Source organism: Falco naumanni, chromosome 5 (assembly GCF_017639655.2).
Source record: "Falco naumanni isolate bFalNau1 chromosome 5, bFalNau1.pat, whole genome shotgun sequence".
Taxonomy (NCBI): Eukaryota; Metazoa; Chordata; class Aves; order Falconiformes; family Falconidae; genus Falco; species Falco naumanni.
The window spans coordinates 82673197-82700245 of NC_054058.1; the positions used below are offsets into that span (position 1 = coordinate 82673197).

General features: G+C 38.2%; 1 protein-coding gene across 4 annotated transcripts in view; it reads right to left on the minus strand.

The window, feature by feature from the left end:
- Nucleotides 1-444: 444 nt before the first annotated feature.
- The window catches only part of FAM3C (FAM3 metabolism regulating signaling molecule C), a 33347-nt gene continuing 6742 nt past the window's right edge, over nucleotides 445-27049 (minus strand). For 2 of the 4 annotated variants that reach the window (XM_040595211.1, XM_040595212.1), the window contains exons 2-10: nucleotides 15443-15504; nucleotides 12575-12679; nucleotides 11389-11418; nucleotides 10854-10977; nucleotides 5986-6044; nucleotides 4561-4611; nucleotides 3974-4058; nucleotides 2052-2178; nucleotides 445-979 (exon numbers count right to left, since the gene is read on the minus strand). In XM_040595211.1, the coding sequence (XP_040451145.1) occupies nucleotides 890-979; nucleotides 2052-2178; nucleotides 3974-4058; nucleotides 4561-4611; nucleotides 5986-6044; nucleotides 10854-10977; nucleotides 11389-11418; nucleotides 12575-12679; nucleotides 15443-15455 (684 nt within the window). In that variant the 5' untranslated portion in view covers nucleotides 15456-15504 and the 3' untranslated portion in view covers nucleotides 445-889. The remainder of the gene's footprint in view (nucleotides 980-2051; nucleotides 2179-3973; nucleotides 4059-4560; nucleotides 4612-5985; nucleotides 6045-10853; nucleotides 10978-11388; nucleotides 11419-12574; nucleotides 12680-15442; nucleotides 15505-27049) is intronic. The other 2 variants (XM_040595214.1, XM_040595213.1) reach the window with 2 other exon arrangements.

Consider the following 27049-nt stretch of genomic DNA (forward strand, 5'->3'; position numbering starts at 1 on the left):
CAACTAGAAGAGGAAGCTATTCCGTTATGCACATTTACTATGTGATTAGCGACTACAGCTGAACCACCATAGGTGGAATCAATGGTTAGGCATCAGTACAAAAATTGCAATCAAAACTGAACAAGTTAGCAGCAGTACTGCTCCTTTACGTGCCAAGTCTCTTCCACAAAGTAAACATTATTTTCAAATACAAATCCTTCCAAGCTGCCTTTAAATATCCCACACACTGTTTATGTATTTACTTTTGTTCTTTCCTCAATAAAAATAATTCGTTGTGCTTCTCATGGCATAACCGTGTTACACTACCATGTACTCTTCTGTTGCCTACTCAGTTTTGATGGGGGAACTACATAAAATAAATTTCTGGAGCACTTATTATTAGAATAACCAAATAGCTTTAATAAAAAGTGATGCTGCCATTAAAAAGGCAGAGGATAAAAAAAAAAAAATTAAAGCTCTTTATTAACTTATCACTAAAATCTACAATATTCCACAAAGCTTACATAAGTCACAGCAACATTACGCTGTTAAGAGGACAGTACAACATTTGTCAGCATCTGTTTATTATCTGCATATGCAATTTATTAGCCAGTTGATCTACAAGATATTATTTACCACAGGCAAACTAGATACTGTGCTTTTAGGAAACCTGCATAGAAATGTTTTGATGTTTCTTTTATTTTGGATGTATTTACAAAAAGGATTTCTATGTGTGTTAGCAATAAATAATCCCAATATTCAAAATGTCAGTGCTCATGCACACACCGACAAGATGGTCGCATGCTTTAAAAATATTATTTACAGTACAGTCTCCTTCATAGCCCTCTCCCTAATAATAGCAGAAAGTGCATTTTCTTCTATAGTCTTTCTCCTTTCCTTTTGTTTTCATTTAGTCTTGCTTCTGAGGGATACAGCCTTCCATCTCAACAACTTCTGGCCAGCCTTCATACTTGTTTGTGTCCTTGTTGTTCTTTATATGCTATAAATAGAAAATATCAATCTATTGTTAACATAAAGTCATTAATCCTTTTGCTTTAACTCACAACTTTAAAAGACATTTTATTTGCTTATTTTCAGGCCACGGACAAAGAGGAGACATCACTATCAGCCTCTTGTGCTTTGTATTAAGTACAACAATCTCTCAGTATTCAACACAACGTAACTTGTTTAGACAAGTGTATGCTAAAAACAGTTAAGCCATACCAGGAAAACATTTTAAAAATTTGTTTTAGATGTTTATTTAGGAAGACAGACAAGCAAGGGAAAGACCAACTGCATTACAACATGAACCACTAGGAAAATATATATGAGGATACTAAATTTACAAGGCACTGAGAGGGAACAGTTGGATTTTTAAAGAACATCATTTAATGTTGAATGTTCGCCTTTTTTAAAAATTAGAAGTTTATGTTTCTACCCAGCAGCCATCTGCAGTCAGGCAAGACGTGGCTGCCTCCGAGAGTTTGTCACTGCTCCTGCACTAGTTCCCACTCCCTTGCAAAGCTGGTAGAAAAGAATGTGCCTTCCATATTGTCCTAGTACAAAGCTACCTTTACCGGTAATTAAAGGCAACAATGACATACAGAATTGTAACAGCTGAAGTACGGGAACATACTCAATTTCATGAATTTTGCTATGGCAGCAATAATTTTTGACAGAATAGCAAAGTGAACAGTGGGGAACGCCAACACCTTAACTACCACTTACCTTTGGGAGGTCTACCATTGTTGCTAGTACATCTAAAATACAAGCATTAGGCACTAAGTTTTGAATTCTTCAGTTCAACTGGATTTATTAAGAAGATAAATTACCCAGTTATCGGGTTAATAAGATCTAGCCCATATAAGATTTTTTTTCTTATTTCTGAATCACCAAAGAATCTTTTTGTACATTTAAAAGGAGGCGGCTAGTCAAGGAATAAATTTGAAAATAACAGTGTGTCACTACTGCAATAGATACCCATCTTGAACAAATGCACGGTATTTATAAAACATGCTATGCCTTCATTAATGTAAGCTGTTAAATTCCAGTAGAGCTATAGAATCACAGACCTGTTCAAATGGACTTTTGGTCTTAATTCCTTTTCCACCGCAGAAGACCCAGTTGTCTCTAAAGCCAAGGTTAGTAATAGATGTGCTTCCTAAATCAGCGATCAGTTTCCGTGCTTCCTCATTAAGCCTTGAGCAAAACAGAGTTCAGTATGTGAATAAAATACATGCCCTTACGGCTTTCGTTGTTCAATGGACCATTCCCGCTTTAATCTGATTAAATATAGTTTAAGTCAGTCAGTATTGGACAAGATCTTTCAAAATCAGATAAAGCTAGTTCTAAAATCACCTGATCTAATGAGCACTGCTCTTTAATATTATAATCTCAATGAACCAGCATACAAACCTATCAGTACATCAACAAAAGCCAAGAACCTTCTCCTGTGAAAATACAGCCATACATCTCAAGTCATGTTAGCAATTCTCCTAGAAACTACAAGAGTCAGCTTTTAAAGTACATGTTGTTTGCAGGCTCAAGCTGAAGTCTAGATAAAGCAAAAGCTATTTTAGATTAAAAGAATGAACTAAATATATGAAAGGAAGTCTTGTCTGCTTGGGTCAGTTAAAAATTTAGAATGCTGCCCCACAGCATCGTCCAAGTATGAGATTTTAGTACAGAAGGGGAAACAATTCTGTAGGGTAAGTTATCATTCCAAAACCTCCAAATAACAGCTCTTTATTTCTTTCTTTCAGTTACTGCATTTGCTCGATCACTAAAAAGATACACAACTTCTGATTATTACTACTTACTGAGATATAATTGTATGACTGACTTAAGCTAAAATTATGAAAATTACTAAAGTACTTTGGAAGTTTTTTGCATAACGCACACTCCCAAGTTTCTAAAACATTAGGGCAGCTTATATTTAATTAAAAAAATAATTACCTTTTAAACATATTGGTTCTTCATAATTTTAATGGTTTTCAAGAACATTTATGATTGCCATCAACCCTCAGCGGTAAGGTTTTGGCTAATTATGTCATATCACTAAGAAGCAGTAGTTCCTGGCTGTCAGCTTGAATGGGCCAAATTCACCTTCTTGGTTAGCTGATATTTTATCTACATACAAGCTCTCAAAAACATCAGCTGTGACAAGATTATTGAAACAAACTAACTACTTATTATCTAAAACATCAAAGAAGAAAGGAAAATGCGCAAAAAGAAAAGTTACAGAACAAGTGAACAGAGCAAACAGAAGATCCAGCCTTGGCATAAAGCAGCGTTAAATTGCTTCCTTCTCCTAAAAGCAGTGAACATACAGACACTTAACTATTTGCTGCAAATATTGCACACTGCAAAGTCAGGACTTTGTCATAGGAAAGCTGCTCCTGTATCAAAAATACAAACAAGCTATGGATAACAAATTGTATGAGAAGAGAAAATAACGTACAGAACACATCAGTAAAAAATTAAATATTATTAGAATACCGTAAGAAAAGGAAACCAAAAACCCCTCTATCAGCCAAAAAAAATTAAAAAGTGGGTACAAATGCTAGGAGAGCACGTAGAAACCTACAGGGTCTTCAGGAACCATATAGCAATTGCTAATTAGTCAACTATTAGTCTCTAGATTTTCAACACTTGTGATATTTCTGCTAAAGGGTTCTCATGGTTTAACAGGACAAGGTCTACTTTATTGTTTCTCTATTGCTGGGATCACAAAAGCAACACCTAACAGTCCCCTATGTAAATACATACATAACCCATTACACCTGGTTAGTTTTAACTCCATCTTTGTTGTCCCCAAATCATATCAGCACTATAAAACTAATAAGCTGAAAGCATAGCTTCAAATCCATCATCTTGGAAGAACAAAACTTTATGAAAAGTCATTTTGTGATAAAGAATGCTTTTTTTTTCCCCCTCAGTATAAAACAGCATTTAAAAGCTTAAGCAGTATTTGCTGTATAAATAAATTACATACTTAGTTGCACCATCATCATATGTTCCCATTAACACTATTGTTCCATCTTGGATGGACTTCAGAAATTCAATAAATGGTGCCACATCTGAAAAGAGAGAGAACACAAACCTGTTTAATAACATCCCATATTTAAACACCTGCAATGCCTTCCTGTGAAAACACTCTTTTTAAGAATATTGGTAAGTGTACTTATAAATTTACACAAAGATGCTAAGCGGAAGAAAGGTGAAACGCATCAGAGAACTTTTACATTTTATAGAAAGGGTTTCATCCATATTGTGTAAAGACATAACCACAAGTGGGAACTACTCGGGAGAACAAGTGCATTTGTTTAACCAAACCATTCCCTCCCACCTCAACTATTTGTGTTTCTTTAAAGTTGCACTTTCATCACAATTACAAAGGTAGAGGTGAAGCGCACCCTTAACTATCACCTTAAACCACCACACGAAATGGAGATGGAACCTGGGGTAGGGAGGTGCGGAAGGGAAAAATAAAAGTTAAAAAAAAAAAAAAAAAAAAAAAAAAAAAAAAAAAAAAAAAAAGGCATTTATTTCTCTCTAACCAGCTAAGGTAACTGCACCTACCTCCTCCCCACATGTCAAAGAATTTAGTGTCTAATGGTTCTCCTGTTTTGCCTGGAGAAAAAGAAATATTTGGTGTCATCAAATAGAGCCAAAATTACTTTAGAGACAACGTGCCCAACTCTTCTTAATGACTCTTTCAGATGAAGTGCTGCAGAAGACACCATATAAATCAATTACTATGGTAACTCTTATCTTTTATGAAGATTGCTCCTTAAACAGCATAGTAGTTTGTGAAAAGGTGTAGGAAAAGGTAAGGGCGGGGGAGTGGGGGAGAGAAGCAGCAAACTTGTATTTTATATTCCACTTGAAGCAAAATCGAACAAAAAGCCCACAGCGTCTGAAACCAATAAAGTGAATTCACTTCATATATTTGCTTTTTTAAAAAAGTTGTTTTTGCAAAAATAGATAGTACAGCTATAGGTTGCCTTTAGTGACATATGAAAAGTAAGAAAGATTAGAAATTACACTGCGTGTTTTGCTACAGACTGGAAATTCTTGGTCAATTTAAACATCCAGAACAAAGAAGAAAGTGAATGAAATAGTAGTTTCATTAGCTGCTTGCTTTTTTTGTTGTTGTTTTTACTATGCTGTTGACAAACACTGAAGTAAGGTAGACCGGGGTTTTTTAACGCATACTTTCATTTAAATTTTGAAAGACAGGGAGAAAGACTGGCAGCTATATAATACAGAGGTAAGTATTTTGGTTTTGAACAGATTGAGACAATTTAGGAGGACAAAATAGGATTAAGGCAAGTATTGTTCAAGTCATGCCTTAGATGACATAAACCTGAGTACAGTCCAAAAGCAACATGAATTTATATTGCAGTGAAATGACAAAGTGCTATCTCAGTGCTACAAGGAATTGCTTCCTACACATTAAAGACAAATCCGCCAGTACTGACATTCAGTTCAGCTTTCGAGGTGGCACACAGGTCAGTTTGTTTGGTTTTGACGGAAGAATCCTGAACACAATTAAATAACATGACATATTTAGGCAAAAGATCTATAGATATGGATTAATCAAATATACTGATTTCAAGCTAGAAAATAATAAGCTGATCTTTCCATGCAGTAACAGAACTGTCAAGCAAGTTTCACTGAAAAGAGAGCAAGAGAAGAATTTCGTTTACACAGCTTTATTAGTAATGGCAATGCACAAAATGCATTAGGAATTTATCTCATATATCACCGAGACTGTCACCACACAGCACTCCACTATTGTTATTAGATGTTTTTAGAAACAAAAATGTAGGTTTTCTGCTAACAAAAAGGTTTAAGTGCCAAGATCTGAAACTATCTCAGTATAAATATGACTAATATTTCCTTTTCTTCTCCTGCTTGCCTTTCACCATCTCAGTATTTCACCTTAAGTTTCAGAAAAAAATTGAAAATTAAGACAGTCTGCTCACTCAAAATGTCACTTACCGTTGACCAAGGCCACATTTATTCCTCTGCCAACATTATTTTTAACTCCACTCATTAAACTGAAACAAAATAAACAATTTTATTTTTAATAGGACAACTTACTGATGTGAAATATTTCTGGGTTTTAGATAGGATCTATCAAATTGTGAAAGATACAGTTGAAAGACCATTCATGAGTTACTTAAATAAAGCAAAATCTCCTTGAACTAACCTGTGTGCTCTTATGGCACCACTGAATCGAGAACAATAGAGTAAATATTCCCAGCTGTATTCATTTCATTTGATCGCTTAATCATCTTTGTTTCAGAGTACGTGTGTGTGTATATTAAAAGTGTCATAAAAAAAAGTGCTGTTAATGTAGTTAAGAAAATTCCCTGCAGTTAAAAAGCCTGAAACAATAATTTTAGGAGCTTAGCACAGTCACATAACCAACATTTTAAGCTTTTTTGTAAGCGCATGATGAACAAAAATGTGTCAATGAGTTTAAAAGCTAACTGAACAGAGGCATTTTAAATCAATATTGCAGCATCACATACGAAAGTCAAAGCAGCTATCTACTTGTACCTATAACAGGACACCTAAATCCAAGAAAAAGAGTAAATACACTGATGTGATTTTAAACAAAAGTTGAATATAATCTTGAAGTACAGCTACACATTCCAACAAAACTGTCACAATCTATTGACACCAATTACTTGGCAAAACTCAAAGTAGCAAAGGAACTGGAGAGAAGAGATGCACTGTGAAATGGAAGCCTTCCAGAGCTGTAAAGAATGTGAATTCTTCACGGGAATGTGAAGACCTGGCTAGGATGCTGTGCTGCCATGGGCTGTGGTGGGTGTACCACTCCGGTGAGAGGAAGCTTCCAGACCTCCTCATCCCTTTTCACTGGTACTGTGTAAAGAGATCTGTTCTGCCTCCAGGCCCCAAATATCCCAGCATTAACATTTTGAAGCTAGGAGTAAAAGAGTTAACATACACAAGGTGAAATAGGACTAAGGGTTGAAACAATTACATAAATTAAGATGATGAAGTCTTCAGCTGAGATTCATGAAAACACCACTGCGTAAGCATATAGGTGCACATATCTCATTAATTACAAACACATTCTAACAGATGCTTTAATCCCATTCTGATCAATATTTCTTTAACCTCTGTAGCTTGCTCTAGGAAGGGGCTGCAGATGTGTACAATCCTGTTATGTTCAAAACTTTTTTCACATTTCTTCTGCAATCATATGGTTGTCAGGTCACGTCTGAACATCTATTCTAAGCAAAGTTTCGGAAGGACCACATCCTTACATACACAACTGCAACGTCAGTTTTGTCATGGTAACTTAATAGTGACAGGCTAGAAACAAGAAACGGTCTATCACAGAAGTATGACAAAAACTGTCCTCTCTGATGCTATCTTTTGCATCCAGGATGAAGACAGAAGCCAAAATTTAAAGGAATGTTGAATTTAATAGACAGCTATCAGGAACAGACTCAGTATTAACTAGTTCAGAGATGCCACGAAAGATTACAGGTTAATGGCAACTCTTGGCAAAGTGACTTCGGTTGTAAAGAATTTGTAATCAGAGATGAAAGAGTCCGTATTCTTCTGTCAGTCCTCTAAGTCATACCATCTGCCAAAAAATTCTGATTAAAATTAAAACTCTTAATTCAATAACTTCCAGAACAGAAGACTTGAAATTTTCTAGTTAGTAGGGAACTCCAGAAGTATTTCAGCCACTGGAGGATCATTTCTGCTCTGATCACATGACTTTCATGTCACATTTAAGCATCCGTTATACAATATATATATATATTGTATATGTACATGTATATATACAATAAAAACAGATGGGAAATAAAGACTGAAAACATAAATGAAAAAAGGCAATGAAGTTCTGAACACATTCCTTTGCTCATATAAACTTTAGTGGACATTTCATTTACCAAAAAGAGTAAGAACTTCCCTTTATTTTAACTACAAAATTCTCTGTAAATAAATGCCAATCAAAAAATACCCTATACTGGGGTGACTAGACACTGAAAATCCACAGGTACATAACAAAAGTTATAACGGATTTCAGACAACAAAAAAAATTCCTGCAAATATGAATACAAGAATTATTAGTTATTAAAGGAATGTAGCGCAACATTCCGCTACAAGGCTACTGCAGCAGTCTTGGAACTGGCTTCTTAATAGAAGTAAAACTGCATGGAGAAGTTGCTAGTAAAGTATAGTGATGTCACTCCTTCTCCTAAAAAGCCCATGAAGTAGCAGCTACAGTATCTAACATTTTGATGATGACTACAGTATGTTTTTTTCTAATTTGAATTATGTCCTTCCAATATAGAACAAGGCTATAACTGAAGTCCTATACAGCAGAATTCCTATTCCACTCCAAAATACCTATATAATTAAAAATTGAGAAATTAAATGGATTTTGAATTATATTAGCACCTTTAGTGCTCTCACAAACCAAGTGACATCTTTATGTTTAATACACAGCAAAAACCCTACACTGTAAATATCATTGACGAATGTTAAGAATTTGTCCCTGCTTCCTTGTCTTGGGGGTATACAGAAGAATACAAAGCAATCAGAAGAAAGCATTTTGCAGGAGCAAGTTCACAAAATATCGCTAAAAAAAAAAGAAAAAAGACCTACTGAAGAGGACATCTGTTACTTTAGAGCTCTGAGATGCTACACTTTACACACTCGAGACAGCTCATGCGCTGTCACAAACACAGCAGGCTGTAATGTGACGGTTTTCTCACAGGAGGGCAACCGTTCATCACTTTCAGAATTCTTCCAACAATCTATAATCAACAAGTTATGGGAGCTTTTGAAAGAGAAATGAAACATCTTGCAAGCAAAGCAGGAGATAATAGAAGATTAATAACATTTTCGGGTGTACATTTAAATAGACATGACAAGTCCTGTTCAAAGGAATTCGGAAAGATTTTTCCCAAGGGAAACTGGACTTCAGATTCCAATAGCTGTGTACTAAAGTGCACACTAGTATTAAAAGAATAAAGGATTTCCTGCCAGCAACTACTTTCTTTTCGTCAGTTTCTTCAGTGAAATATCCAGTAAAGGATTATTATTATTTATTTTTTGGACAGAAACAACAATCTCCTCAGCTCATCAGTAAGTGACACCTTAAAAGAAAAAAAAACAGAAACAAAAAACCCACAAACAAAACCCAAACCCTACAATCCTGAAGTTAAAATATTACTTACACTCCCACAACTTTTAGTCAGTGAATCACCCTGTCTTCACAGATATTAAGCTTCCTAGCAAGCAGAATAAGAAGGTAGCAAGTTTTGTTACACCAACAAAAACACCATGTAGAGAGATTAGATGAGACCATCCAAGGTCATGGAGCAAATCGGTAAGAATGGAAAGTGGAACCTAGCAGCTTTTAGTTAGTATGTGTCATCCGTGAGCTCGTGCTCACTTTGCATGTGCTCCCCAAGTACACGCTCATGCTCCACTACACTCCTACACAAGAGAGCAAGCTTGAGCTAAGTCAACTGCACGTAAGAACACCTTGAAATCTGAATGGTGCTCGTGTTTCTGCTAATAATGCAAAGTGAAGAAGCTGTACATGTTCAGTTGTCAGCGAAAAAGATCCCGTTTCAACTTCACTACATCTTAATTACTAGTTAGTGCTAAAAATACCATCTTCTAAGATCATTTAAGACTAATCTTACCGAGTTACTTTACTGAGTAAAGTGATGGAAAATGTAAACCAATCCTTTTTATTGTCTTGTAGATTAGTTATCCTGTTTACTATATTACATAGGGTTATGTTGTTCACAGTGAAGTTGCCATTTGCTCCAGAATTCATTAGCACTAACTGCTGTACACGCCATCTGAACCACTGTTACTAACACAGCGTGGGATGAACAGCTAAACTGGAGTAGTTTAAATGCAAATGAAAGCAAAGGCTTGTAAGGGTGACTGATATGAAAAAAAAAATATCTCCTTCCAGTAACGCTAACATCATGTCTTTTCTGACATATGACATGCAAAATTGAGTGGATAGATGATGCTATACGAAGCTGCACACTCTGGGTGACAGTAAGCAGGAACAACCTAAGAGCAAAGAAACAGGCTAAAAAAACCCTATTAATATTGCTATTATGGGGATTACTGAAAGGTATTCAATATTCTAGACACAGTATTACTGATAATACTGTGTTAAAAATATGGTTATAAACAGGACAAACTCAAAACCAAACTGTGTTTCAAGAGTTCCTTTCCTCATTTTACAATTATTTTAAGTTTATTGAAGTTTATTAAAACTTTAATTAGCATCAGCACAATTAAATAATGACTGATCATTAATATACTATTTTTCCCTTTTATTTTTTCTTTTTAAGTTATCCCTTAAAGAAAAGTGGAAAATGTGTCCTGACATTGGTACTATGGAAATAGACAGTTTATAAGATGACTTGAAAAAGACAATTCCACAGCACGGTTTTAGCTATGACCTTCAGTTAGAGGTATCAACAGTGATTACTTAAAAATACAATTCTTCGCAGAATTACTATTACAGCCACAAGAACATGTTGCTTGCAGGCAAGTTTGCATCTGGCCTGACAAAGACGAACTAATACTTAAGTCTGTAAACTGGAAGGTGTCAGCTATCTTGCATGTATTAAAATACCATACATTTCTGCATTTACTGCCAAGTATTAAGTATACTTCATCAGAGATTAAGTTATAATGCAATATAATTTTTTCATGTGGTCAAACCGTTGGCAAGACAAAACCTACGAAGCATCATTTAAACTACTTATTTTGTCTGCAAAGGGATCCAAGGCAGCATCTGAAAAAGATACTTGGAGACAACAGGTAAAAATACTTACACATTATCTTCTACACAAATTTTAGGTCCAACTACATTCGCTGCTCCACTTGCCATTTTGAATGCAAAATGCTTTTCAGGACAAGCTTTAGAGATCCCACATTTGTATCTTGGAGGTTTTGTAGCTTGCAAAGGGAAATAAAACAGGATTTTAGCCACAGGTAAGCTCACAAAGAAATACTAGTTTTCTGTACTAATTCAAGGAAAAGAGCAAAGACAAACATTATCTCATCTTCAGTTTCATAGCAGCTTAAAATAATCTAGGTTTCTGCGCTACCTCATTATTCTGCTTTTTATTCTCACCCTGCTGCTTGCTCTGGCACTGTCATCAAAAGCCACAAAATAAAACTACAAGTGAAACGCTAGCAAAAAAGACTACCAGAAATTTAGGAAAGTCAGGAAAAGATGAAAATTAGTTTCTGATTGCATTTAAAGTATTTAAAGTGTAATTAAGACTTTAACTATGAAAATTCAACAGTCTTTCCATTATTAGTGAAAGCAAGTCACAGCAGTAACACATGCATATGAACACTCACAGCGTGCAGCTGCATCCAGTGCTGATCTGGCTAAAATGCAGAAAGAAAATTTTTACAAGATGTTACTATTAAAGTGTCATCTGCTATAAAATATCCTATTAATTAAAAACCTTTCAGTACTCCTATAATAACAGGCCGGTTGAAATGAAGTATCAAATAAATCTGAACATTATGTTCCCGATATAAAACATTAACCTTTACACAACAGAAGAATGAAAGTGATCGGGAACCACATTTAGAAGCACTGCCTTAATTTATGACACTCCGATTAACACATGGAGGTATAAGACCACCGGGGTTTTGTGGAGGTGTGGGCGGTGAAGCTAAATTAGTACTCTTCTTACAGCTTTACCAGGACAGGGGTTTCTTCCACCTAACACTGGCAGCCCGCAACTCAAGTGCATTTGAACCCAACCACGGATGAGTCCCTTTCCTGTGATAGCAAGAGACACCAGTGACCTCACCATGCACATATCTATAATATATCTGTCAATATTTAATGACATCTGTGTCTCTTCAATGATTATTTAAAGATGCCTCTGGTGACAGGTTCAGATGTCAGCTTACACTGTAGCAGCCTGGAGTTAAACAGCATGAACCCTGCCCATGTACCTAAAATTGTTTTTTTGTAATGAAAAATCCCTTTAAAGATAAAGTTGGTTCAAAACATAGACTCTGAATTTTGAGTCACCTCAGCTGCTAATCATTTTCTGTGTAGAACCTGGACATATCTGAAATGTTTTTATTACTGCACACTCAATTGTACATGGCAGCGTACCTGTGCAAGCAAAAAACCCCACTCAAAATGTAAATTTTGAATTGCTTAAGAAACAGAAAGGCAGAGAGCAGATTCCCAGAACCATCGTTCAAGTCACCTAGTCTACAATTCCAGACTAAGACTGTAAGTACCAGTAAACAGAAAAAAAACAGGTAAAACTACGCATACTTGGCAGTCAAAAGAATCAAACTGATTAAGAGAGTACGTTAAATATTTAATACAGAAAATAATACAAATATTATATATGTATAAGATATATATATAACAAGGACACACATTAAAAAGAAACATGGAATTCTTAAGTGTAAGAGTCTAAAATCAAGCTTAAAGCAAAATGAATATGATATTCTTGATTAAGGCTCAAGTATGTATTAATAGATGTTCAGAGAAAACAAAGTCATCACTTACCAAATATGTGTCCTAAGTTTGCATCCATTTTTATTTCAAACACTTGAGATATGACATAAAATGTCAATAAAAATATTGCTATGACTACTACCAACTTTGCAGCACCTATTCAGAAACAAAGAAAAGTTTCAAAAAATTACCTGCAAACAGTAACATTAAGTTTACCGAAATTAACTACATGACACATGTATCAGATTACACTAATGGGAACTCAGAAATAGGATGGTCATTCGTGGACTCCCTAAACGGAAGTAATCTGCAAGAAATGGACAGCATAATGTGCCATAATAAAGCCCATCGGGTTACCATACCAAATACATGCCCCGCTCCCAGCTTTCTCCAGCTTCGTGTTTGTCTGACACCAGAGCCCACCAATTCAGCTCAGCAGCTAGGAGAAACCGGGGACTTCTCCATGGAAATCCAGCTTAACAAAATTAACTAAGCTGATCTAACTTGCAAAAAGGAAATTCCAAAAAGGAAATTCCTACCTCCCCCCATTCCACTTCCCTGTTCTTAACCACGTATACCTTCTTCCTCACTGTTCACAAATACTCTCCCCACCCAAACTGAGTTACCTCCACTTCAATGCATGGTCAAGACTGAGCGATTAGGGATCCGTTCATATACCGTAGGCTGGCTGCTCTGACCAGTCAGGTCTGAGCATTACTTGAAAAAAATCCCCAAACCCAACCACACAACAAAAATAAAACCTGCCTCATCTCCTTTTCAACAAATGTAAATTACCAACCTTCAAAAAAGTGAATTTGAAGACGCAAAAGAGCTAATTTTAAAAGTAATAAAAAGCAGTACCTCTGCCTCCCCCCACCACACACACCCCCTTTTAATATGTTGAAGCCTCAGGTAAGCTTGAAGTTTTCCAAGCCTAAGTTCCTCCAGTTCTGAGCAGTCAAACTATCGCCTGGGAGAGGGGCTGGAAGCACACAAACACGGCATTTTACATCTGAATAGAAAAACTAGGTGTATGTGGTACTGCCATGAACCCCACCATTTTTTAGCATTATTTTCAATAGATTTTTACAGAATACTCCACTCTCAGCTTATTGTAAAATACTGACTGAGAGTAGAAATTAGGTGAGGAGGTCCCGGATCAACATCCAACATCGTGCTTTCCTGTCTCACCGTGGTATGTCAAACTATTTGGAAGAAGCAACCTTAGAGCATACTTCCATTTCTTACATTGCCAGCCAAATAAACCCTTCAGAAAAAAACCAAATATAGGTACTCCTGTAAGATCTCAGACTGCTGCTGTGACGGGCTGTTCAGAAAATCTTAAAATAGACAGACTGCTCAGCCTTCAAAAGGCTGAGAGATGTTAATCAATCCTTCCAAATAGCTAAAATAAAAAAAAAAGGGGGTGGGTGGGTGGTGGTGTATAGAAAAAGAAAAGAAAGATGAAGTAAAAAAAACAAAGCTTTTTTTTTTTTTTTGCTTGTAGTTCAGTTGTCTTCAACCACTCTCCCTTTTCATATGTGTGAAAAAACAACCACAACGCAGATGCAAACTTAATTGTAAAATATTATGCTGGAACTCCAAAAAGTATTGCACTTGAAGGGAAATGAACCACGTGTAAGCACTAAAGAAAACAATTATCTGAGCATACATTAAGAAGTGGAGAAAAGGTTTTCACAACAACACTGCTTACAAAGACATCATGCTAGCAGAGTTTGGAATGTGTCATCTAGCAAGTGGCACTTGGAGAGCATGTTCTTTCAGCAGATAGGAGAGACGAACAAGAACTCAGTCTGAGTACCAACCATCCCCTCCACACTACATCTTGAGCCTTTCAACTGAACTGTGAGCACTCCCTCTAAGGGAGAAGTAAGAAATCTCCCAGAAAATTCTTCTAGCACTTGAACCAAAACTAGCCCGTTTCTTGCAGATTAAACATTCTACAGGAACTGCCATATCTTCTTTGTCTGTGGGTTTTGGCAACAAAAGTAGCTAGATGGAAGAAAAAAAACAAAACCAAACAAAAAGAAGAGGTTTGGAAAAGTAATTTTCTAGATGATTTAGCCATCTTCTAAAAATTGCAGCATTTGCCAGTTCTTTATCAGATTTACTTTAGCAGGTTGCTCCCAGTTATACATTTTGAGGTTAATAAAACAACTTTAGAAACAGTGACAAAAATCAGGACTAATTTAATGTATTAAGAAGGTTAACATGCAACTCTTGGAAAAGAGGGTGTCATTCTCCCCTAGGAGAGCCAACTAGTTGCTCCTTCTGCAAGGTAACACTACAACTATCGATAAAAGCACGATGCAGCAGAAACTCAAAACCATTCAATTGCCACACAGGCTATTCTACTGCAAGGAAACATCAAAAATAATATTTTATTGCCGTGTTATATTGGCAAAGATCTTTTCACAGCCACTATACCTTCTGTCAAGTAGACTCACTTTCTCAAACCCTTACAACAGCAACTTACCTCCATGAAAAGGCTTTTATACCTTTCAACCTCCCAGTAACCATTCAGGAAGTTTCACACACGCTTATAACAGTCCATAGCACTTTTGATCGAGGTGTGAGGCATGGAAAAAAGTTGCTTAAGACATCAACTGGCTATTTCCTTATTCCTTCATCATCTTGCTGAATTAGCAGTCAAAGTATGTCAAGTCATGGCACCTTAATCAGTCACTGCAGATCAGCTGAAGCGTTTTAACCAGCTGCTTGCTCTTGGACTGTCCCAAATTCCAAAATGAGTTTCATTAAAGATCAATTAAAATGCAACAGCAGTGCCTGTTATGCCAGTTAAGGTTATTTTAAAGCCATATGGTCACAAGTTGTTAATGCTGTTTATAGCACTTGTTTCACAAGCGGCAAAAGTCTGATTTTACTGAGCATACTTACCCGCTATTCTCATGTTTAGTCTTCAGCCAACACTAATGACACTACTGCATCAAAATAGCCACCTAGGGGAAAAAAAAGGCACATAATTGTAATTACAGCCAAATAAGCAAAAACCAACACAGATTTTTCTAGCCAGTAACATTAATTACTATCACCCTGAATACCTAATTCTTAACACTCACAGTAAAGGGATGAGACTTAAGATGGATTTCTGATGTATTGCTTTCATTTGTTACTCCACAAAACAACTGTTTTGAAAAAACATTAAATTAATTTAATCAAATCCGCTACAAATTCCATTATACTTTCAACTCTTCAATCTGCAACGTAAGTATTTAATAGTGCTATGTACAAGCAGTCTTTGATTTCCTAAACTATGTGATAAACATCAACAACTCCATCTGCATTGCTTCAAAATCCTAGCAACTTTCAGATGCAAGTTATTTGGTAATATAACCTAGCAAACTATGCATTACAGAGAGAAAGATTAAAGTATTTTGGCCTTTAGGATACTGCATCAACTGCACTCAATGAAACTAGAAGGAGGTTATCCTAATACTTTAATCTGCACATTACAGAATTGTAATACATTTGCCACTCATGGCAGCATTCAGAAGATTCACGTGATTGTCAATGCTGACAGAAGCACCAGCCTAGAACTGAGACTATTTCAGAATAAATTGAAAATCATCACCTATGAGCAAACAACACATAAGCACACGAAAAACTTTCTTCCCGAGAAGAGCTTGCCACCACAAAGTCAGGACAGGCCACAAGCTACACAGACTGCTCAAAGGCTACTGCATTCTCAAGCAACCCCTTGTCCCTGGACTGTAGCAGATCTCTTGCCCTCTGCCTGCAGAGCCACAGCTGCTGCTGGCTCTGCACCACGGTTATGTTCTGCCCACACTGCACGGAGCCTGAACATCATCTTTCTCAAGTTTCCCCCCGCTCCCAATTCAAGAAGCACAGAGCAAAGATGACCACCTGCAGCCACCTGGCACCCTCAGCACTGACACGGTGTCTATGCAAATCAGGTGTGTCAAACATTGTAATCTTTACTAATGAAATACAACATATCTATTAGAAACACAGTAATTTGTTTTAGAACATTTAAGCAGACTAAGCATGTAAAAATTTCTTTTAAATTAACTAAAACTAGAATTTGCTCAAAAACATTATGCTACCTGAACTGTTCATCTCATTGCTTCTATTCTTATCGTCATAAGAAAAAGCCCTCAGTTACTTTCAAAAATACAAGGCATTCAGACAAATCACAGTCTGTAATCAGTATTTCCCTTCTGTATTAAACCCCCCTATTTCTAAGTTTGTATTTTGCTGCATAAATACATTTAATATGGAAAAAAACCCCAACTACTGGCATTCAGGGATCTTGCTGGATCATCTACATTAAGGCCAAATTTGAAATCACATAATGAACTACCATTCTAATCCAAGTAGCTGTTCCTACGCCCCCATCACAAAAGCTACAGCATCCTTAACACTGCAGTCCTATGATGATTTCAAAAATCATCAAAAACCATTATCTTTAGAAATTATTTGAAAAATTACTGTTATTAAAAGTCAGGAAATGCAAATAATAATTTGGAGATCAAAAAAGTGGATCTCATGGTCTACACTAGGGAGGAGAAACTGACATTAAGCAAACAACCTGTTGCCTTCACTTAACTCATTATTTTTAAGTTCCATGAATTGTGTCCAGATCATCTTTGCCACAGACACTGTCATTGTGCTCTGTTGCTTAGAGTTTCCAAGAAAACACCCAGCAGAGAAATAAACCAGAAAAAAACCAAATACAAGTATAGAAATACTTCTACTTCATAAGAATTTGAAAACAATCAATGAAGTTTGAAAAGCAGACAAATGTTCTTGAATGCTAAGGTTGTACTACACAGGAAATCACATAGCATATTACAGACATAGTATGTCCATAATATTTATAACCACATATATCACATCCATATATAATACCTTCTTTCAGTGAAAGTCTAGTAGTTATCTGTCTTGTAAGAAGGCAAAAAGAATCTTCCAGGGCAGATAAACTCATTTTATATAACTGTGAACAGAATTATTCTAAGCAACTTCCTCTCCCCTCCCCGCCCCAAGAAATATATCAACATTAAAATAAACACTGTCTGTAGTTTGAACAACCACAAGCTTGTTTGAAGCCAGTGCTGGAAAAAAGTTACTTCTTTTACACTATAAACAAAAACATATAATGAGTTCAAGACATGAAAGCAGGAATATGAACAAAATCAACAGAAACTAGAGTGAAACTATCACAATCCAATGTTGACTGCAGAATGCCTTTATCCCAGCACACCCACCCACCTGTGTCTGATTATTTGTTGCCATCAGCCAATACATAACAGGTAAGATGCATTTTTAAGTGTGAAATGGTTTTGATTTAGAAGAAGTAAAAATGAGTATGTTACGCCTCAACTTGAAAGGAATTTTAAAAGCGATTTTGATTCTTCGCCTAAATTACAGCATATCAAAAAATTGTGGGGTTGATCTACAGAATAAATACAGGAATTCTACAGTACAGATAAAACATTGCACAGCATTTTCCAGCTGCAAAGGAATAATTTATGAATGCCAAGTCCTCTTCCTATACAGTACTGTCTTAAAGGGTCTTTTTTAATTCAAGACAGAACAGGAATAAAATAGGACAGCCCACGAGCCCTTATGAATACTTATAGGCCATTATCCCCCATTAGAACTCATAATGGGAATTACAGAAGTGATATAAACATGGATTTGGAGTTTCTAAGTGAGTGTTTTAGGATCATTTAAAAACAAAGAACACAGGACCACAACCAAGGTTGCTCAGACTCAGATGCACACACACTTTTTTTTTTCCTCTTTGACTGCTTTAGGAATGGGCTAAAAAAAACCAAACACTATTTTTCTCCTCTGATATAAGATTCCATCAAGCAGGGCAGAATAATTGCAACTTCAGAACCTTCTTGACTTATGAAAGACCAGTAATATAAATAATCACTTTATTACTACATTAGCATAATTTATCTTTGTCAGGCAGTACAACAAGCCTCACACCCATCACTTGTCAGAGACTGAGGTAGCAGTGCAGTCTCTAGCAGGGTCTACAGACAGCAATCAGATGAGTACAGCAGAACTCTACACAGACGAAAAGGCCAAGGAGAGCACCACAAAACAGGCAATAGAGGTGACCAATATCTAGAAGTCAAAGTAAAATGGAAAGTTCTGGGAAGCGTTATACAGTATGTCTGTGAAACATGGATTTTCTTTTCCTGCAGATTGTTTTCTTAGTGCAGAACTTCAGAGGTTTATCAGTCAAGGTCTAAAACTTAGGCAGTAGAAATGAAAAAATCCCACGCATGCAGCACCAAGAGCCTTGAAACAAGAAATGATGTGCAGAAGAACCTAAAGCTGGTGCCTTCAGATGCTGGTTTTCCTTTACACCAAGAGAAAGGAAGCTGTTCTTTCCCAGGGTGGCCTGCTGGAAGGAGAGGTGTGGCAAACTGCAAGTCTGTATCTATCACAGACAGCAGTAAAGGTGTTTTAAGTCAGAACAAATTGTAGTTACAGTAAGCACAGTCAAATACCTGCACAGGGCACACACATTCATTCACAGGATGAGTATCACTGTGAATTTCAGCTATCCTGTTAAACCTCCAGTATTCCTATTTGTCAAAGAAATCTTGTGCAACTCTTCATGAGGCTGAAGGAGTGTGCTCTCCTTTTCCTACGACCTCACTCAACGCTAAAGGTGTGGACATGTCCTTTCTCACCAACCACATCTGCTGAAGAGCTTTCTGAGCCTCGCTGCCTGTCATCATCAATTCACAGGAGCCAAATCAGTGGCAAGACGTTCAGACCAGCGACCTCTCTCAACTACATAAGCCATGTCCATACAAAACTACAAAGACATCGTGGTCTACAGGCTAGCAGGGTCAGGTGTCTTGTCAGTAGCTGGCAGATATTTTTCTTACAAGGCTTCAGCAATGCTCACCTTCAGCCAAGCTCAGCTAGCGAGCCATGCTGTTCCAGCGAGATGGTAACATTCCAGTGTGTAAAGCTGTGAAATGGTAGTAAAAAACAAAGATGAAGGGAATGCTTTGTTAAACTGACGTAGAAAGTTCTCTCTGAACCAACAGAACATGACTGACTCAACAATAGGAATAAGAGAAAAATTAGCAGACAGGCAGGAAGCTGGTGCTGCCATATTAGTAAGCTGAGAAACTGTTCTTTCGGCAAAGCCCAGCACATGCATTGCTCAGTCCCTCAAGGATAGGAAGGAAAAGGTAGACATCACACTGAACCAGAGAAGACAAAAAGTTACAAGATTATAAATTGGTTTTGAATGCTGCATATCATTGTCCAGCTCCCTACATGGAGTTGCACATCTGTCTGTGTAGAAAGAGTTATTTATTCTGGATGAAAACTACTAGGGAGTGGATATGCGAGAAGATGGATGGGAGCTGAGGTTACTGGTTGCTTTTTTTTTTACTCCACCCACTCTTGTGCATTGTATTTTGTCCCAAGGCAGAGGCAGTTTCCAGATGTTGCAATTTCCAGTGCCAAAGCCATTCCAAGTATCCCTCATGACAGCCAAAATACTATACACAGGGCAACAGAACAGAAGTATAAGAAAAAGAGAAAACAGCAGCTTACATTAAAAAAGGGAAGAGTGAAAAGGGCTTTCCCCCACTCTGCTCTGTGTGAGGATGACAGACAACACAAATCTGACAAATTTAGTATGTAGGAACCACACAGCAGCTACAGATGTTTTGATACATACTAAAACTAGCTTCAATCAGCAGAGCAGCAGACACTTGCTTTTGGAAGTGACCTGTGTCTCTCAAGGGGACCCTGCCAGGTACTTCACACAGGGAGCTTGTATTATAACTTCATTTAGGAAAACTACGAGTAAATAATCCTGCCAAGCAAATCATCATGTTTTATTAAATAATACAAAGGTTCTAACATGCCAAGACTGAGTTCTTTCAATGTTCATGTATCAGATATGACGGTCATCAAACCAATTTTCTTCCCAGAATCAAGGTGCAAGAGGAAGTTGTATTAAAGTCAGTAAAGTAATTGATAAAATACACACAAATAGTTCTTATTAATATGCCACACTGACACAATACTGAATGAAGTCCAGATTTCAGTCATGAGCTAAATGTAATTCAATTTGGCCAATTCTTTATCAGCCTTGCTCAACAATCTTGCCCAGCAATGGTGCCATGGCATACATGACACTGTGCCCAAGTGACATGTGCCCTACCGTTGTGGTTTAACCCCGGCTGGTAACCAAGTGCCAGGCAGCCCCTCACTCACTGCCCCCTCACCCAGAGGGATGGGGAGGAGAGTTGGAAAGGAATGTAAAACTCAAAGGTTGAGATAAGAACAATTTAGTAATTGAAATAAAAATGAAAGAGCAATGATGACAGTAACAGTTATAATGAAAGGGGTGAGGGAAAGAAGAAGATCCAGAGGAAGAAAGGAACACGTGGTGCACAACGCAACGGACCGATGCCCAGCCAGTCCCCAAGCAACAACCCCCCTGCCCCAGCCAACCCCAGGTATATATATACCAAGCACGACGTCCCATGGTATGGAATACCTCTTTGGCTGGTTCAGGCCAGCGGACCTGGCTGTGTCCCCTCCCAACCCCTCGTGCCCCTCCAGCCTTTTTGCTAAGAAGGCCTGAGGGACTGAAAAGTCTCACATCAAAGCCAAAACACAGCAGTGTGCTAGCTCCTAAGCTAATTAACACCATCCCAGCTGAAACCAGGACACCCACCTCTGCCCTACTTACTGTGCACAAAAACTTCGGCAACTTAGAACCACAGAATCATTTAGGTTGGAAAACACCTTTGAGATCGAGTCCAGCTGCTAATCCAGGACTGCCAAGCCCATCACTGGGCCTGGAATGTACTTCTGTACTACAGTCGTATTTGAAAACTTCTTACAAATGTTCTTATGGAAAATAACAAAACATGCAGATTAGTCTGCTTCATTCTCAGGGTATTTCCATTAGCAATTCGATAGCGTGCATAGATTATACTTATGAAAAAGGCATGCAAAAACAAGCAAAGATGGTAGGCAAGAATTTAGAAGGTCAAGATAATTTTGAATTCTGACCTCAGCTTATTAGAAAAAGGTCCCAAAATCAACAATGATATTGAACAAACCAGAAAGTAATACACTTCAAAACAGACATGAAGTGCAGCCAAACAGGCAGCAGTAATGAAAAAAAATTTTTTGAGAGATTATAGTAGCTCTCTAATATTGGACTCAACAATGTAGTACTGCTGCAGAAGCGTAACTCCTCATTGTGAGCTGTACCAACAGGATTGCTGTGTGTGAGACAAAAAGTAATTATTCTGCTCTGCCTAAAGAAACAAAAAATACCCTGCTCTATGCGCTACCTAGACTTTTAACTGAGACCCCTATGTAGTTTTTTTAAAGTCTATCTTAAAGCATAATCCCCAAGTGGAAGAATCTAGATAACAATTACATGACCTAAATAAAACAACTAAGGGCTAAAAGAATCAGGTTTGCTTTGCAAGGAACTGTGAAAACAAAGAGAGGAAAGTAAGGAATGGATGCCTCCTTCTCTTGTCTCCAAGGTGCAATTTAAAAATTCTTTTAAAAGATGCTGAGATGGACTATCTCAATATCTACTGGTTGCTGCTTAAATATATGTAGCCATAGTGCTGAAGAAAAACAACTTTCCAGCTACAAGGATAAACAAGAAATTAAAAAAAAAAAAAAAAGGCTTAAAATCATCATAAAAGTCTGGAAAAGTACAAGAGAGGGGTTTTCTTAACCCAGGTAGCCTACAAGGTGCAAGTTAGTATCTTCTACGATATTAATCCCCTATTTCTACACCATTATATGGAAATCTGTACCCATATATATATAATACTAAATCTGCATCAGCCTGATACGCTTTTAATTATATTTAGAGGGAACCCCCCTAACAGGATTTAAAGGTTTGTATACTTTCAAAAATGATCAAATAATGTTATAGCTGGTTTTATCTGTATTTACTATCTGTTAATATGAATAGCATACCAAGTACACTGTACCAGAATTAGATAGGCATTCAAAATTACTTAGTACCAAAGGTACAAAGGGGGGAAAAAAAAAAAAAAAAGGCTTGAGCATTTATTTTTATTTCTGAGTCATGAGCAGATTAGGACAGTGTTTATTTTTTGCAGCACAAACCGCCTTCCTCAATGATTAGCAGATACATTTTGCTTCCTGTCAGAGAACAACTGAAAAAAAAAAACCCAAAACATTGTACCTTTTCCTATCTTGTAAAATGCAATCAGTGAAACATTTTGTTTAATTCTGCCTCTGGTAATAGATATTTCAGTCTGTAATTTTCAAGCAGTTCAGAGTGGTGGTGGTGTTCTACACAAAATTACACAGTGGATTAGGTATTTCAGGGACAGCATTAGCTATTCTTATGTGAGCTCTGGTTTTAAACCAGTGGTTGTGCCAACCTGAATTACATGCCATGGACTGAACAGCTGAGACAGTCAAAATCACTCCAAGTCTAAATTTGAATAGGAATCCAGGCTTCTAACATAATCATTTTATTCAAATAGAAGATGCATTTCCTTACCCAGATGATTGCCTTCTGCTAGACTATGCATAGTTTCTCCACCACCTTTACAAAATTAATTTAATTTGAAACTGGTGAAGAGCACACATAGAAAAGAATTGAATTCTTAGAGTAGTAATACTGTAGTTCGATTTTATTGCATAATCATGCACCATTTGTATGTTCTGATGACACAGGCTGTGACCCAAGTAGTTCTTCCCTGCAGGCACTCCTACACCTATACGAATTCCTTGTGGTTATGGTAGAACTCCACACAGGCAAAAGGTTTGCCCACACAGAACAATTTACAGACTCCCCAGTATGGATTTTTTTTTCTCTCCTTTGAGACAAATACTACCATGAAGTATAATAATTAACTCTTACAAAAATGATACCACCTGAATTGTACTCTTTAACATAGGTGTAAGATTCAGCTTGGTATTCTGACTACACTGAATTAGATCCGAAGTGTTTGCTCATTAAAACCAGATTTTATTTCTATCAACTGCAAATGAAAACCCTGTAAATCTAGCAAATGAAACCCATACTTAAAAATAGGTAATTCAGCTAATATTGCATGACCTATGTCACAAATACGACTATGTGGTTTCACTTGTAAGAAGGGAAACATACATGAGAAGAAGTATTATGCCAGAATGTTTTGATACCTGATGTGCAAAACAAGTATTTTCCAAATGACTACTGAAATCACTGACCATGCAAGCTTATGCTAGTGCCACCAATCCAATACTTCACCTTAGGCAACACACAAACTGGTCAGTTTCAGACACAGAAAAATCCTCCTGAAGCCTGGGAAGCCCAAGGTAAAAGTACTAAGGCATCCATCCCACTGAGAATGAAACTCAATCGGCATTCTTTTTGCAATTAAAAAAACAAAGAACCCCAAACACCCACCCACCCCAAACAAAACAAAACTACCAAAGCCCCAAACCTCATAAGCACCCAATACATACTTTGTATACTCTTCCCAAATACTACACAAAATTTACTGGGCCATATATTTAAAAATGGGTTTTAATTTACTGTCCCTAAAATCCATACTATATGTGATAAAGTGAACTGTACCATTGCTGCTAATGTACCTAATAAAGAGAAACTCAACCCTGTATTTCCCAGGCTGGAAAAAGTCACATAGAGAAATTCAGATAGATAAAATCCTCAAGGACAATTTGCTGAAACACATTCACCCACTTGCTTTCTAACTTCATCACAAAGTACATAGACCTTACAACAGAGATTTAAGACAATAAAGTTTAACTTTAATCTGCCAAATGATGAACGAAATATTTCATAACTGAAGCACTGCTGCAGTTGCCACCTGTTCAAATGTTCAAAACCACTGATTTGTCTTCTATTTTGTTTTTTTTTAAGAAATAAACTACCACCTCGATTTCATAATACAGCGAAGTCTGTTCAATCCCTTCACAACAGGAAGGAGTAAGTAAAGCTTTGCAATGCATTTATCTGCAACATCATCACACCTCACTTGAAATGAGTTGTTGCCAGAATCCAGTAGACATTTCAAGTGTACGACAGCTGCTATTGCATATTTGTAACAATAAAAATACCACCAAACCAGTTACCAGAATAATGCACCACTACCATGCATCCTGTCCCATACAGCAATTCTCAATAGAAGCACAATACAAAAAGGTTACAGCCTGAAGAAGAATTAACATACGTGTAATTACTATGATTTAATATAACCACACACGACCACCAAGATATTTCAGGCTATGGTTACAATGCATCATTTCATGCTGGGGCCCATTTTAAATAAAGTTATCAAGCAAGCAAGCAGAAACAGGAAAGGAGCATTACAAATAGTTCCTTTATAGGTCCAAGGTTGCTGATGACACCAAGCTGTGGGGTGCAGTGACACGCTGGAGGGAAGGGAGCCCATCCAGAGGGACCCTGACAGGCTCAAGAGGTGGGCCTGTGTGAACCTCATCAACAAGGCCAAGTGCAAGGTCCTGCCTGTGGGTTGGGGCAGTCCCAAGCACAAACCCAGGCTGGGCGGAGGATGGACTGAGAGCAGCCCTGAGGAGAAAGGCTTCGGGGTCCTGGATGACAAGCAGCTCAACATGGCCCAACAATTGCACAGACAGACCAGAAAACCAACCGTATCCTGGGCTGCATCAAAAGAAGCTTGGCCAGCAGGTCAGGGAAGGTGATTGTCCCCCTCTATTCCACTCTCATGAGACCCCACCTGCAGTACTGCATTCAGCGCTGGAGCCCCCAACAGAAGGAGGACAGGGACCTCTCGGAACGAGGCCACAGCAGGGCCACAAAGATGACCAGAGGGCTGGAGCACCTCTCCTGTGAAGACAGGCTGAGAGAGTTGGGGTTGCTCAGCCCGGAGAAGAGAAGGCTTCCAGGAGACCTTACAGCAGCCTTCCAGTACCTAAAGGGCGCCTATGAGAATGCTGCAGAGAGACTTTTGATATGGGCATGTAGTGACAGGACAAGGTATAATGGCTTGAAACTCAAAGAGGGTAGATTTAGATTAGATATTAGGAAGAAATTCTTCACTACGTGGGTGATGAGGCAATAGAACAGGGTGCCCAGAAAATCTGTGGCTGCCCCATCCCTGGAAGTGCTCAAGGCCAGGCTGGATGGGGCTTTGAGCAACTTGGCCTAGTAGAAGGCATTCCTGCCCACGGCAGGGGGGTCAGAACTAGATGGTCTTTAAGGTCCCTTCCAACCCAAACTTTTCTATGATTTTGTAAGCTTACTGCAGGAAGACCAGCCCTGCTCCTCCGTACTATTCTTCTCCTCAGGCACAACCAGCCTCTAGATAGTGGCTTTAAAATGTCAGAATGAGACCGTCATCTTATGAGTGAGATTTACTGCACAGACCACTACACCAGCCTCATCACAGAGCTGCACAGTGAGACCACATGGTGATGCATGAGCTCCTACATACTTTGCAAGTCAGTGAGGATAAAGGGTACTGATAGTAGCAAAGGACATCACCACACACTGCTGACAAAGAAAAGGACTTATGATACTACCCAGCATTTAATGTTCTTTAACAAAAGCTCAGCACGATCTGAGGCCACACAGTGAAGAAGGATGTTAACCTTTGCTAAGCAGCCACGTGCCTCTGAGGAAGGTATTCCCTGATGACAGTCACTTCTCAGAGCACCGTTAGCATCCTCCCCTCCTCTTGCTCCAAGAGATACAAAACCCTGTGCTCCACCAAAGGGCCACGTCTCATCCACACGTCTCCCATGTGAGGCAGCACTTTGGCAGGGCTTTGGGCCTTGGCAGGATAAAGCACATGCCACTGGCTGAGTGGAGCACCCAGCAGAGAAAGCATCCTCTGTGTCAGCTCTGGGGAGGAGGGGTAGCCACAGCACAGCAGGCCCAACACGCAGAGGGGCCAAGGGGGACCATATTGCAGGTAAGAGACTGCTGTTGGTGACTAATACTGAGGGAGCTGGTGGATGAGCTCCCCAAGCTGCTCTCCATCATTTATCAACAGTCCTGACGATCTGGAGAGGTCCCAGAAGACTGGAAGTTAGCCAAGGTGACACCCATCTATAAGAAGGGCAGGTACAAGGATTCAGGAAACTACAGGGCTGTCAGACCTCAGTGCCAGGGAAGGTTATGGAGCAGGTCAATCCTGAGTGCCACACAGCACGTGCAGGACAACCAGGGGATCAGGCCCAGCCAGCATGGGGTTATGAAAGGCAGGTCCTGCCTGACGAACCTGATCTCCTATGACAAGATGACCCACCTAGTGGATGAGGGAAAGGCTGTGGATGCTGCCTACCTGGACCTTAGTAAAGCCTTTGACAGCATCTCCGACAGCACTCTCCTGGAGAAACTGGCTGCTCAGGGCTTGGACAGCTATACTCTTTGTGGGATAAAAGCTGGCTGGATGGCCAAGGCCAAAGAGTGGTGGTGAATGGAGTCACCTCCAGTTGGTGGCCGGTCACAAGTGGTATTCTCCA